The 14927-nt window shown below is 45.0% G+C and overlaps 1 protein-coding gene across 2 annotated transcripts in view; it reads right to left on the bottom strand.

Moving 5' to 3' along the window:
- The window catches only part of Spg (dedicator of cytokinesis spg), a 44981-nt gene that overhangs the window by 770 nt on the left and 29284 nt on the right, over window positions 1–14927 (bottom strand). The window contains exons 5-17 of one of the 2 annotated variants that reach the window (XM_070664858.1): window positions 7929–8013; window positions 6962–7417; window positions 6329–6628; window positions 5960–6164; window positions 5639–5821; window positions 3671–5396; window positions 3377–3394; window positions 3130–3292; window positions 2319–2756; window positions 1966–2107; window positions 1080–1755; window positions 601–962; window positions 157–512 (exon numbers count right to left, since the gene is read on the bottom strand). In XM_070664858.1, coding sequence (XP_070520959.1) covers window positions 157–512; window positions 601–962; window positions 1080–1755; window positions 1966–2107; window positions 2319–2756; window positions 3130–3292; window positions 3377–3394; window positions 3671–5396; window positions 5639–5821; window positions 5960–6164; window positions 6329–6628; window positions 6962–7417; window positions 7929–8013 — 5110 coding nt within the window. The remainder of the gene's footprint in view (window positions 1–156; window positions 513–600; window positions 963–1079; window positions 1756–1965; window positions 2108–2318; window positions 2757–3129; window positions 3293–3376; window positions 3395–3670; window positions 5397–5638; window positions 5822–5959; window positions 6165–6328; window positions 6629–6961; window positions 7418–7928; window positions 8014–14927) is intronic. The other variant, XM_070664859.1, reaches the window with a different exon arrangement.

Genomic DNA, 14927 nt, shown 5'->3' with positions numbered 1-14927 from the left:
CAGAAAGCACTTGTTAAAAACATTTTAAGAATAACATTAAATTAATCTTTTGTTTTTTATTTTATTGCAGAATATATTGCAGAATTTATTGCAAAATCTTTAGGCAATTTATTCAACAAGGTAAATTTTAATGATTATACTTGTGAATTTTGTTACCTCTTCATTAGGAAGGGAATGCGAGCCCTGGAATGTACCACTGGCAAAACTGCCGGTGGAAACGTTGAGAGCGTTTATCACAGATGGTGGTGAAATGTTCATGATATCGTTGCATCGGGAGCGCGGCTCAAAGTCTTCGTAGCCCAGATTGTTTAAGTTCGTCAACTGCGACTGAAAATCTAGCAAACTGGCAGTGGAAATACCGCTGTCGCGTAGGTCATTTGTTTCATTTCTTGACTCCGTAATTTCGGAGTCGTCGTCAGTGCTCCATTCGGTATTTGTGCGTTTGTGCGTTAAGCCCCGTTTCGGCGGTGCCGGCGGAACAGCGTTTGTATTTGAGTCCCTTTTATCTGGCACTGAAACGAGAAATGCGCACAAATTATGATATATTTTCGTCGGAGAAGTGAGTTATTTGAAATAAAGAGGAAAAAAAAATTAATTTACTGCAGCCTCTCGGTGGCAGCGGTGGAGCGGGCTCCGGACCGGGCTCGCTCCATGAGCTTCTGAGGCCACCTTGATCTACGCCATCAGTAGGAGTAGGCAAAGAATGCCTCAGTGGCAGTTTTGGACTCAGCGGCTTGCTAAGAGATCTCTGATGCGTGGGTCTAGGTGGAGTTGTACCGTAGCCGACGGAACGCGGGCGTACTTCTCGCTGCGGAATTGGCGGCGGTACACCGTCCACTTTCGTGTAAAAACCTTCGTCCTCGGGAAGGCCGTCGCTGTCAGCGTGCGACGATCTAGACCCTACGGTTTCCAGAGTGGCTGGACGCTGCTTGTCGTTGACCGGCAAGGGTGGTAGAGGAGAGCTACAAGAACAAAGACACAGTTAAAATAATTCATCCTGTAACGAAGCTAGTTTTAATCATATTAACTTCGGCTTTAACGCAATAAAACAAAAACTCTGCAGAGTAGAATGTAATTACTTTACTATGCTGTCTTGATGAATGGTTCTCTGCCTGGCCAGCTGATCAAGACCCTGCTTAAGGTGAGTAAATCTCTCAATCAGTCTCTTATGCAACGGCTGGACCTCGGCTGGCGCAATTTGACCGTGCAACACTAAGCCAGATTCTAATACACTCATTTGATCCAGTATCAATCCCTTTAGCCGATTAACATGCGGAACCATTTCAGGATTCTGTCGGGCAAACTCTGGCGTGAGAAAGGCCTCTTGGTACTTCGTGATACCGCCCATTACGTTAGCGTCAATGATACCCTGCAGCCGCATGCTGAATGGGTTAATATTTCTGCGCGGATCCGCAGTGTACTGTGCCACTAGCCGTCTTAATTCTCTCTCCACGCTTTGCATAGTCTCGCAAGCGTACTGCACCGGCGCAAGCAACTCTGACCGTTTTTCGATTACTTCAAACCATCTGAGAATCCCGGGCAGTTTGGCTTCGGTCGTCAGCATCGTCCTTTCAATCCACAATGACTTGAATTCGTTGTCGCGATCTACCGGGCCGCGATGCAACGGCCGATCGCACGTGAACTTGCGAACGTCGTTCGCCAAGTAAAAAGCAACCACGCGTTCTGGAACTTCAACGCTGCTACAAGCCAGGCTGTCCTCTTCGGGGATCGGCTTCACATTGCAGATCTGAATATCTACAAACGTGTAAAATAAAGTTAAATACTTTATTAAAAAAACAGGTAAATCTTGAGAATATTCCCACCACTCTCGATTTCGATGGATTTAGACTTTCGACGGGGTTTTGGGATATTCTTAAAATTTATATTAAAAAATATGATTTTAAAATCGTTGGACTTAACTTTATAATTTAAAAGAATAATTAATAATTTTGATTTTGTGCTTACATTGACCTTCAGATGTGAGAATACTTTCATCAGGCGGGGAAATCTTCATTAAAATTTGCGCACAGGGAAACTCGGTCTGTAACCGTTGCGTGAATGCTCCTATTCGTTCATATTCTAGTCCCCGATAAATAAACAATTTATTCTGCAAGCAGAAAACGTAAATGACGTTTCATAGGTGTTTAACAATTTTTTTTAACGTAGAGAGAAAGAAAGATTATTAAGAAGTGTCTTAACAATCAAATAAATTAATAAATAATATTTAATCTTTTATTACAATTAAACAAAAACGGTAATTTAATTATATGTCCATACAGATTTAAAAAGAAAAGTCATTTTAGACGTATCGAACTCACTCTGACGAAGAGCGGAAAGCTGAGGCCGTAAAATCCAACTCGGAAATACTCGGATTCCGGGCGCAGTTGCGTCAGGATGTTATCCAAAAATTTAGCTTGCAGCTTTAATACGTGACTCAGCTTGGCATAATCGTACAGCCTAGTTTCGTACAAGACCGCTAGCTCCTTGCACAAGGGTATTGCTTTTTCCCAGCACTTGCCACGGTCGAGATAATGAATAATTTTGAGATAAAGTAGCTCCTTGCGCTCCCATTCTGGCTGCTGATGATGTGCGTGATCGGGCGCCAGGATATTCGTGTCCCAGCTTAGCTGATCGGCGTAGAGTTTCATTGTAAAGCCGGCCTCTGTGTAATTCTCGGCGGCCAGATGCAGATCGTGCAGCTTGTAGATGTAGCGCAGATACATCTCTTTCCGATTGAACTCATTCTTGTAGAAGTTCTGCAAAAAAAGCAGAAGTATTCCCATGTTACGCTCCAAGATGGATTCACTTCAGGCGGTTTAAGCGACGACTGAGCGGGTAAAACGATAAAATTTCCATCGGAGAGCGCAAATACGAGTGCTAAATGTTATGAAGAGTGACCATGTATCCCAGTGTCAAGTATGCGTCCGTTGAATATACATGTGGTGGTACACGTGTCGCACGGTTTAGTTAATTAACGCGCTAAATCGTAAGAAGCTTGCATATAGCTAAAGTTTTGCGCCATACATTGCTTGACAGCTTTAATGCTCGTACAATAAGTAATATATATTAAATAATCACGTGAGTCTCGTAAGATTTATTGTATATAAAAATATTTTTTTAATATATTACCAGTAAATTTACGGTACACGACATGCGTTTGTCACGATTTTCGTCGCCTTGAATGACGCTTCTGTAATCGAGAAGTCTTTCCAACAAACGTGTTACGGACGTTATAAAAGCCGTGCCACTGTCCTTCCAAGCTGGATCCTCGGATTGCACTCTGTCGAGTAATCTATAAATAAATGTAAAAAAAAAAAAATAATTAAACATATTTGTTTGCTATAGAATCACGCTGAATTATCAATGTTGCACTTACACAGCACTAAGATGTTCCCTGAAGCAGCATGGAATTATAAATAGATACGTAATATCTTTCGTGATACGAAATAAAAAAATTACCACGAGACAGAAATAAAAAAAATTGTGGTATGTTAAGTACGCGATTAAAAATATTTTTTAAATAAAAAGTATAACAATAGTAATTTTTATTTTAATATTTAATAAATCTAATATTATATTATGAGTACTTTGTAAAATGTAAAAAAATTTCAAGATGGAAAAAACTTTAAATTGACTATAGATTTAATTAGACCATGCGATATATACTTACATAGTGTTAAACAACTGCCTGTACTCGTCATCACCCTTGTTCTCGCTGATAAGAATGTCGAGTTTATCGATCAACTCGGATTCCACAGATTTGAAGCTCCCACGGGCACGTTGTTCGCACTCCATCATATCAAAAAATATATGTAGAGTTGCCTTACGAAGCTCGCTCTCCGGCACCAACGTGACCTCGAGGAAGGGTCCTACCATGCCTGGTATAAACTCAAGTTTACGTTCGCCCAAATGTGACCACATAGACAGTATCTGAAAGCCCATGAGCACTCTCATGTCGCCGTATTTCTCGACAATTTTCTCCCGTTTAACTTCGGAAAATTGTTCAAGCTGAAGCGATGGCTGGGTAAGATAAGCCACCGCCAAGTTAAAGTATGTAGACCAGAGCTGCGAGTCGAAGCTGCCGTGGAGGAAACGAAAGGCGAGCGGCTGCGCGAGTTCCTGCAGTGATCTCAAAATAACGTTGTTGGCCTGCATCCTAATGACAAGCCAGTCGGGCGGAAATACTTCCTGGCGGACAAGATCACGCAGGACTAAAAAAACCCGTAGCAAAAAATCTTTCAAGGATTTTCGATCACCGGTGTGCGTTAATTCCTCCCAGAGTCGCGCGTAATGATACTCGTCGAGTAGCTGAAGCAGTCCGATGAGACAGGCGACGAGACAGCCGAGAACTGGTCCATTGGCGTTTATCACGATCAGTATTGTCTGTATGAGCACATCGAGCACCGACAGACAGAGCGTTTCAACGTCGTGATGAATGCAGTTGTTAACTTTGTTCGTGTCTCTACCACGTTTGTGCAGGAAACTGAGTATTTCGCCCAGAATATCGGTGCACGATCGTAATTCCTCCCTGCGTGCCAAGTGAATGCGTAAGTTCCGACATATAGTGCCGAGTAGCATATTCCGACTTTCATCGTCCTTACGGAACAAACTGGACGAAGTAAGATTTTTTATGGCAACAAGCTTGGCTTGTACGAGCTGCAACGGTGGCTCCCGTGGCACCGAGTCAATCATTGTACAGGTGAGTTTAGCAACTTCGAGGACTGGCAGTACCGCCACGAGCTGTTCAAACACCGCTGCAATCGATAGCAGCAACGCGATTTGTGACATAAGCACCATTTCATAAGGAATACCCAGCATCTTGTTGAGCGCTGCGAATACACAGTACAAGTCGCGCTTGAAACTGTCCTCGTATTGACCAGCGGTCGCGCGGGCAAACAGCAGCCGGCTTTGGATGATAAATTTGAAAATGTACTCCAGAGAGCGAAAGCATTTCATGATCGGCTCTTGCTTTTCAGCGGCGGTCACCCAATCAGCGCAGTGTTGTACGCTGCTGAGAAGACCTTTGTACACCAAAGCCGCGGCGAAGTGATCAGAGATATAAGCATCCATCACTGGCTTAAAGTGCTCGAATTTAGAGTCTTCCAATAAGCTAAAGATAGATACAAGTACTTGAAACACTAGACCGGAGTGCGCCGTGGAATTGCCGTCCTCAGTGTGAAACATGGCGAAGAGTGCGTCGAGGATGTCTTGTAGGAACTTGACTAATTCTTCACCGTCCAGTCGAAGAACGCGGCCGAGAGCTTCAGATATTCGCTCTGGATGAGCTTTCCATTGCAGCAAACTGAGCAGATCAACATTCTGCGTTAATTTAGTACTGCAAAGCAAAGTATGTACGAATACAGTCTCTTTGGGCGATCTGGAAAAAGCTGGTGGACCTAAAAAGAAAATAATTTGGTAAATATCACATTTTTATATACTACTTTTTATTAATATATTTAATATTAATAATATAATTTTATAGTAACAATTTCACGCGCTTATTTATAAATAATGTAATAATTGATCATTAACACTAATAGTAATTTTTAAAATTAATTTCTTTTATTTGTCTTCGTTGTAAATTTATTTTATTTCATTTAAAGGAAATTCTATTTCATAAAGAAATATAGAATTTTACTTGTGGCGCACGGCTCTCTCGTATTGCTCGGCAACGACAGGTAACCCAGGGAATCCAATTTCGCGCGCTCTTCGCATTTGTAAATATACAACTCATGCGGGCCGTCCTGAAGAGTAGCACCTCCGGGCTCCATTAGCCGCACGAACGCGAAAGCGAAGAACTTCTTGTCGTTCTTTTCGCGCGCTACAACACAGAAGCATTCTCGTTGTGAAAAGGTAAATGAAGACCGTAGAGAATAGGTGGAAAGATCAGAGATAAGCGAGAAGCGTTTAAAAGAAGGCGGAAGACCAGAGTCAGATCGATATCTATCGGGATACTCACTGGAGCAATGCCGAAACTCGAAACGCACGTGGCTCCCGTAGAACTTGTCGATGGGTATCGCCAATCTCACCGTTTCCGCCCATGATGGGCTGTTGTGATGGTATATAACCAGACTCTGATATTCGGAGCTACCGTCCGTCCCCGCGGCTCCGAACAGGCATTCTTCCAAAGGCTGGCCGTCCGCGTCTAGGACTAGGATCGTTACCTAATTTTGTCACGGCAGACATTAAATTTTACAATTTCAAAAACAATATTTTTTTCTACAAGATCGGTTTTTATATTGTAACTAATTTTATTTACACAACGTATTTTTTTTTTCTTTTTAACTGAAATTGTCAATTATATATTTTGCGAGAATACTTTTCTCACCTCGATATTTTTGCCAGTAGACTTTCCGCCACGTTCGAATTCGCCCCGTTCCAACTTCAAGTACAGATCGTTACGTACATCTCCCGGCATAATGACATCCGAGAAACCGAGCTTCTTCGTGAGGCAAATATTTTTAAAGAGCAACGGGTTTTCCTCTCGAACTTGGGAAAGCTCGCCGTGCAGAATACGAAGAGACACAACTATTCCGTAATTGGGCTGCCCGGGTAAAGGAGAGCACTTGTTGTTACGTATGATCTGCTCGTGTAGCTGGTGAAACTCCTTTTCATCCCCCTGATAAACCTGTAGATAAAAAAAAATCCTTTCAATTAAATTAATCCCATTTGAATTTACCAAACATCATTAAAAAATAAAAAAATTAAAAAAATTAAAAAAATTAAAAAACTAAATTAACTAAATAAACTAAAAAAAAAAGTAAATTAATAAAATACATATTAATTAATCTTTTCGGCAAAGTATGCCGTTAATGTGTGTCTTTAATCACTAAAAAAAAAAAGTTGAAGACAAATGCATGGTTCAGTTGAGAAATTAAGTTACTAAGACGTTAGAACGTTGGCCATTAAAAAATTCGATCCTCGTGAATCAAGATAGAATTTTTACGACGTGTTCCCTCACTTTAAAAGTCATTTCTAGCTCCTCCGTGTGTTCCTGGCCGGCTTCCGCCAGGGAGAGAACCGCCACCCCGTGCGGCCGCCTGTAGGTGGTGGTCCCAGTTTTCTTGCTCGAGTCGGAATACAGCATTCGGCCGCAGCGCATTACATGGGCGACCATGTAGAGATCGCGGCTCAAGTCCGAGTTTCCCAGGTCCGTGAAAATAGTGCAGTTGCTGTGCATCTTCTCTACGTAGTTGGAGAAACCCTCTTTGCTGATGCGCACCAGGAAGCGCTCGCTCAGGTACTGTTGCCGCTTGGCATCGAACAGAGAGAAATAGATCTCGGTGTCCTCGCCGACCGAGTGGCCAAAGTCCCGCATGCAAAAGTACAGGTGATGGGTGAGAACCTTCTTATGCTCCTTGCGTTTTAGAGTGCCGCGAGCGGACGCGCCCTGCGAGTTCTCGGCGCTCTGCACATGCTGCAATCATCCCCCACGAAAGAGTAATTAATGAGAGGCAAACATTATTATTTTATTTACATTTTGTCTATATTATTTTAATGAATTATTAAAAGTAGGTCCTCTTAATTGCTGCGCGATTTTAATTGATCCACCAGCGAGTCATCTTAAGCCCTTATAAATAAATTAATAAATAATGTAATAAAGTCGGTCGATATTTTCATTCGTCTGATAGTTCGATAAATTGTGAGGATCGTGACCGGTTATATTTGTATTTGCGAGAGGCCAGGGCTCGCTGGAACAAGAGTAACTGTATTGCTCGGCACGTAGCAAAATTGAACGATGCCTACCTTCGCGGTCAGCATTTTAATGGATTCCATATCTCATTGTTATTGCGTATCGCGTTTGACCCTTTCTTTCTCTCTTTTTTTTTCTTTTTTCTTTTTTTTCCATCCGTCGCGGCTCGTTATTCGATATTCATGAACTGCACGATCGATTCAAGAAGAACGTATTATTTTTCATTCGTAATTACCACGTGATATAGTTCCACGACAGACATGGTATCAGCCTCCACCATGTGAGAACCTTGACGAGGCACGAGGTCCAAGCCGAGCTTCCTGAAACACAAAAAGGAAGTAAGTTAAAATTTAGTTTCTTCTAATCTAAACGCAGATAAATAACACTCTATATTCATTAAAATTAATTCAATATTTTAATAGTTATTATTTGATAATTTTGTCACTAAAATTTCATACTTAACATTATAAAAAAAAAAAAATGTACAACCAAGTATAATTATTTTAGAACATTGTTAAACGTTTAATACAAAAGCTTTTGACGAGTCCGCGTTCCCGAAAAATGATCTCGAAGAAGTTTACCTTTATTGCGGTGTCTATAAAATTAAAATTCATTGATGCCGCGCGCATAAATATAACGCGAGCGCGATTCTTATTCCCGGGCACGTAAAAATACGCCACGGCAGAGGAATATTTTTAATTTATGCCGTTAACCGATAGTCCGTGCATTCTCGCCGCCGCCTAAAAAAAGAATTATCCAACCTTGGCGCAAAGTGCCTTACGTAACATCTAACGATAAAAATTTCCAGCAGGTAATTACCATATCAAAGGAAGACGCACTCTGGCGCGCGAGGAAGTACTTCAGGGTCAGGTTTGCATATTCATTAAACTAAATAAGCCACGGCGCAGGATCCGATTAAAATAAAATATTAACAACGATGAAATAACAATGTCCCGGCGTTTTATTCTCAATGAACGGTTATTTCTCCCTATCGCCTCGGATTCAGAGGCCACCCTCTGTATTTTCGGTTTCAAGGCGAGGGCTGCCGGATGAGTCTCGCCGGGTGGTGGTGCACGGGGGACAAGCGGGAGATGCCGGGATTATTGCACGTCGCTGATTAAGGCGTACGTTGCATCACACTTTGGGTGGTTCGCGGTTCGAAGTGGGGTCCCGGCGAGAGAAGCGGCTACTTAACTTCTCGTGACCCCGGCGCGGGAGCCGGACCGGGCCGGGCCCCGCATGCCACGGGATCCGACGTGTTCTCGGACGCGTCGAGGGGAACCAACGCGGAGGGCATCGTCGCGTCGCCCCGCAGGAATGCAGATACACGCCGGGTACTCGAATCGCGTAGGTTCTCCCTCCTCTTTTTATCTTCTTACTTTCTTCTCTTTGACGTGTGCGTATAATACGGTACGCGGGCCGGGGGATAGGAATCCGCAAGAAGCCGCGCGGTTTTCGCTTATCGCGAGAGAAGCCGGGTCCTCGCAGCTAATTTCTGAGACGGCGAGATCCTCGCACCGAGCAAGCCTCCGACCGAGAACTTCCACGGGAACTTAATTACAACGTCATTTCGCGCGATATTCTATTTAAGATACTAGCTCGAGATAAGACCAGGAATAATTAAAACGTAAAAAGAATTAGGGGGAGGGGCGGAGAGGTCGAGGAAACAACAATGGAATTTAATTTTCACAGCCGTGCAAACGTTAACGAGGAAAAGCGGGTGGATTGTGCGCTCCGTGATGTGCAATGTTAATTTAGAAATATTATTTTTGTCGGCGTATGGCGGCGAAAATCGTCGATAATTAATATTCCGAAAATTTGAATGGAACGGAGGCTTTATTTTGACAGGCTTGCCCGGTTATTATTATCATTGTTTTCACAACGATAATTAATTTCGCGGTAAATTTGCTTCGCAGTTTCGACAGATTATTATTATTTTTTTTTTTTTCCCTTTCGTGTTTATCGCATCGGCACGTTTAGCAGCTACTGGATGCTGCGTACTGTTATCTACGTGATGGTATCATTAACATTCGACAGCGCAATGAATTTACGATTCAATTCTGCGCCCGTAATAACATATCATCAAAACTTGCGCTCGAGATTTCGTGTAATTTTCTTAAATGCAATCCGCGGGGGTCCGGCCGCCACGTTCGCGGGCATTAAAGTTTCCGTCGTAATGGATTTCCGCTGTTTCGCGACGGTCCTGCTATTAAATCCTCCACATTTACGTAAACGTAAAATTTGTCAGGATGACGAAATGTTATATTCAAATGTAAATCGCATTCAAATGCCTCCCACCTCGCTTTTCGTACGTCCATTACCATATTCCTGCGTGTGTAAGCGAGCTCTGTTTCCCTGGTAGAGCGAAACGATTCGGGTGGATATAATCGAGCGCCCTAACGTGGATTTAGTTCATTCAAGCGATCCTCGCAATCGGCCCTTAATCGCGCGGCGAGGGAAGCATGATAATTATTCGCCGGCCGTTTGCACAGCCCCGGCGATCCGATTGTTATTAATCGCGAAAATCGGACCGCCGCGCGGGAGGCTGGCGAGCGGCAAGAAAGTCCTTTCATAAATCTGACGTGACAGTCCTTTAAGCTCCTCGCGGAGAGCCTTTAACTCGGCCACAGCGCCGTGGTTATTAACTCGGAACGCGTAACTAACGAGAAAATTATTCCTCCGTCGGTCAATAAAAATTCAGTACTTTGTAAAATCAGATAGAAGAGAATTCGTATTTATTCACGGCAAAAAGTGGTACGATATGAAACATTGTTATCTCTCGTGACAAATCAACCCGCTGTTCGATGAAATTTCGCTCCAGTAAACGTCTATGAATTTCCGGGCTGGAAGAAGAATCGTAAAAAGAGCAATTGACAATAAGATCCGTTCTCACAAAGAAAGCGAGAACTTTGCCTTTCACGAGTTTGATGTTAAAGCGAGATTAAATTAAGTGGTAGGTTTGAGAGAGTTGAGAGAAGAGCGCGGTGCACACTCGGCTTGTTTTAGATTTTTCCCTTTTTTTCTTCTTTTCTTTCTTTCATTTTTTTTTTTTTTTTTTTTTTCCGGCCCAGGCTCTCTCGAACCTGAGAACTTCCCACCCTCCGCGGCTACGTCACTAATCGGGATGATTCGGTCAGTAGATCCTGCGCCCTCACCGCTACCAAGTCGGTTGGCTAGGAATGGACCGAGGCCTTTGCTACTGCATACGCAAATGGTCCAAATCTCAAAGATTACAATAAACCACACTAATCTACTCCAGGTTCCACACAAAGAACCAGAAGACGTTTACATCTCGCGGAATCTAATCCTCCCACAAATTCCGTAAAATCTCTGCGACGTACAATTAATAAAAAAGATAATTCGTGTGAAACAATATTAATTCTTCGCGACGGTCTAAGTAATAAGAACGTCAAAAGAATTTTCTTTTTTTTTTTTTTTTAACGCATATTTAATCCCGTGGTCTCGATCGCGACTTATTCGTGCACCAGCGAGGCCGCTTTTGGGAACAATGCTTCGCTGCCGAATGCAAATCGCTCTTTACGCAAGAGGAGTCGGGAAGGGCGTTGGATGAGGTTCGCACGATCCTGTAGACCCCGAAAGCTCTCCCTCCAGGTCCCTCATGATGGAATGCAGGTGAGCAGGCAGACTTCGATGCGTGGAGACAGGTTCAGGCAATGTCCGCCGCCGCCACCACCACCACATCGTTGGGACCTATGCCCCATTCTAAAGATATCGGATATATTCCAGCGGACGTCGCGGGCCTTTCCTGCGAGCCCCTTGCCTCGCCGCGGGATGACGAATTTGTACGGCCAATGGCCCGCGCCGGGACCAGCCCGACACGTGGAACACCGAGGACGACGACGAGAAGCCGAGTCGCTTCCCCGTCGATGGAGCTTCGGAAGTTCGACGACTTCCTTGCCCACGTCGCGCGCGCGAGAGAGAGATAACTCCTCGTCCTCTCTGCGTCGGCCTAGGGAGCATCGAACTACCGCTTCTCGAGATATCGACGTTACCTGAGCGGCCGGGGCTTATCTCGTCAACGGAGAACGACGATTAGATCCTCGCGGATTGAATCGCATTTACACGGCCCTTCCAGGAATGATAACGCGTAAGAAAAAAAAATTAACCGCGTAGGCAGAAGCGAGAACGGAAATAACATATGCGAAGTTCGATATGTTCTATTATTGACGAGGTGCTGCGGTTTCGCGTCGAGGATCCCGTCGCCAAAGAGGATCTCGTAATTTAAAGGAAATATTTGCAGCCTATGTCGAGAATTTCGGAAATATACTCGACCTCCTGGCGCGCCAATCTACGCCAATATCGAACGAATTCGCAGAGGATGATATTTCATCCGGGGGACAATTTGGTTTCCCAATTTGGGGTCTCGCGAGAGAAGGGGAGGGGGAGGGTTTCCCTTTCATCCGAGGATACCAGGAGGAGAGAGATCCGTCGGCTTTTCCTCTTCATTAGGCGGGAGATGTCAGTTCGGAAGCTCGGCCCGTCCTCGCGTCGCTCAGGGAGGTTTCAGTTACCGTTCGGTAGCTCTAAACGCTATAATTACGCTGGTGCTCCTGGGAAGTTAGTCCCGCGGACTTCCCGTTCCGACTCTCGGGCGCGCAACCCTTCTCTTCCTTTCTCTTCTTCCCTGTGGCTCTCGGAATGGAGTCGAAGCAATCCCCTCGACGTGATTCAACATCCAAGTATCGACGGACATGTCGTACCGTAGGATATTAGCATCGCCTCGAGCGCGGAATGTACAACTATGCATTAGCATAGAGGACGTCGTGCGCCTCGAGCCGATTCTCTCCTTCGACGAAGACCGCGATCGCCGCAAAGTCCGTCCAGCGGCGCACGATCGACCGTTCTGAGTCACACTTGCGTCGTCGCTTCGAAATTATCCCGGTTCTCATTGCTCGACTCTGATCGATCTGTTCTCACGACAGGCGGGAACTAAACTATAGCTCGGAAGATATTTAAAAATCGAGAAAAATGTGCATTCTACGCGCCGCGGAGAATTTCCGCGAGTAAGCGGAGGCCGCCGGACGGATCTCGTCGCTCGGTTAAGTGACGCGCTTAGGAGCAACGAAGTTACGTAAAAAAACGTACAACGGTGGATTTCAGTTTCGCGGTTTCATTGTCGTGTTCCGCGATTGCGTCACGTGGCGGTTTAAAAGCCGGCGAAAAGGCAGGTGGGGCACATGCGATCCGGCGTGCCGGCCGGAGTTATTCGCGTGACCGTGTAAAACGGCCTTAATGGGAGTGTTTCCTGATCCCGGAACGAGTAACGAGACTCGTACGTGCAGTAAAGGGTTCGTGGGAAGACGAACGTCGAGGCCCGGCTTCGCTCGAGGGTACGCGCGCACACTCGCTCGTCTACCCACACGCTGGCGAACGCGATGGTACCGCGCTCGGGGAGCCCGTGGCCTCGCGCGCGGGCTGCTATGCACCGGCAGAAGGCGGCGGTAATAGATGTCAGGGCCAAATCTCCGATTTCCCCCACGGTCTCAATTAGAGACGGGACGACGAGCGATTAAGCGCGATTAACCGAAGCTTTTCTCGTCGATGGCGGCGAACAGCGGCGGGATTTCCTCGCGAGATCATCCTCGAAGGGCTGGAATTCAAGTTAGACCCGTCCTACCTTTTTTTTTTTTTTCGCCAGGCGCGAATGAAATTTTTTGACGATGTTCACCGAGTTCTGAGCTTTTACTTGCATTTTTATTTCGAATTAAAAAGACGAGCTTTTATCTGTCACGCGTTTAAATTTTCCACGGTGATATTCGTGCGTCGTAATAATTTTAATCCCATATCGTATAACGCGATAGTTCAAATATGCACGGGCCAGAGATATTGCCTCCCGAGGGTTACGCTTTGCGCCGCCATCCGGCGCAGTTCAAAGGGCTTAAATCATTCATTAGGAATATCCTGCCCGGCGGGCGCTACAGAAAAGCGGAAAACTCCGGATCCAACGGGCGCGATTTCTCGCCGAGTTCCTCGATCCGCAACGCGAGGTTCTGGTAAGGACAGGAAAGGGCCCTCCCCTCTTAGCGCAACGATTTCCGCTCCCAGGTGCACGCTTATTAACGCCGACGAGATCGCCGCCATTCATTAATTTCCCTCGCCCGACTCGGTAGCCGTGGAACTCTCCACGGAGTCCTTTCCTCCGTTCCCCTTCAGGGCCCTACAAGTATCGCGGTAGGTCTCGACGAAGACTCCGTGCTACGCTGAGGTCGCGGCGGAAGGAAAGGGTAGATCTTACGGCGATGTTGTACAACTTGCTTCGCAGACGGCAAACGGCGCGGTATCATAAAGCAATCGGAGGCACATTTTTATACTCTTTGCAATAAAATTTTAAATAAAAAATAAATATAATATACAATCCTAACGACGATCGTTCGACGTCTGTCGGCGCGACGATTTTACATTCTTACTCGCGGGGGAAGTTTTCGCGGGATTGGAAAGTCTTAAAAGTGTTCCCGAAGTTCCAGGAACTCCGAGGTGGCGGCTGGAGGCGGCGGAAAAGTCAAGGGGCTACGAAAAGAATCGAGGGACAAAGACGAACGGACGGAGGCTTGAAACGGGAAGATCCCCTAGCCTCCATTCCGCTCGGCCGCGAGGCACACGCGCTCATTAGAAATAATAATAATTGCCGCCAGACGTGGGTAATGAATGTTACCGCCGTCGCCGTAGTTCGACGCCGTTAACGGGAGATGTAACTTAACTGCGACGTGCGGCCAACCGGCAATTAGGTGCGGATCGAATGTACTCCGCTCATGGGACACGCTGATAACGATGTCCTTCGCGGGCTCGTCGGCAATCACACAAATCTCCCTACTCAATCGAGACCTCCCGTCGAAATGCCGTCCGCAACAAGACCGCGCGAGACTAGAATCAATCCAATCGCGGCATTAAATCTGTCACTCAAATTAATTTATATCAAGGTACGAGAGAAAAAAAAATAATTGATTGAATTAGAAATTTTTTTTTAATAACTGACTGAGCTAAAACATTTTTTAATAATAAATTAAATTAGAAATTCTAATTAAGAAAAAAAAAATTGGCGCAATTGATCGCCTGATTGACCCAATTATCCGCAATAACAATGATCAAAGGTTAAAAATAAATGGTTGATTTTAAATGTATTTCTCCATCTCGTACTTTGTCACTTCGTAAGAAAAATATATACGGTACCAAAGTTTCCAGACTGAACCCAGCATTGTAATTCTCATGGCTTTTC

This window comes from Cardiocondyla obscurior, linkage group LG12 (genome assembly GCF_019399895.1).
Source record: "Cardiocondyla obscurior isolate alpha-2009 linkage group LG12, Cobs3.1, whole genome shotgun sequence".
NCBI lineage: Eukaryota > Metazoa > Arthropoda > Insecta > Hymenoptera > Formicidae > Cardiocondyla > Cardiocondyla obscurior.
Note: the sequence above shows the minus strand (reverse complement) of the source record. Positions and strands in the feature narration are given on the sequence as shown.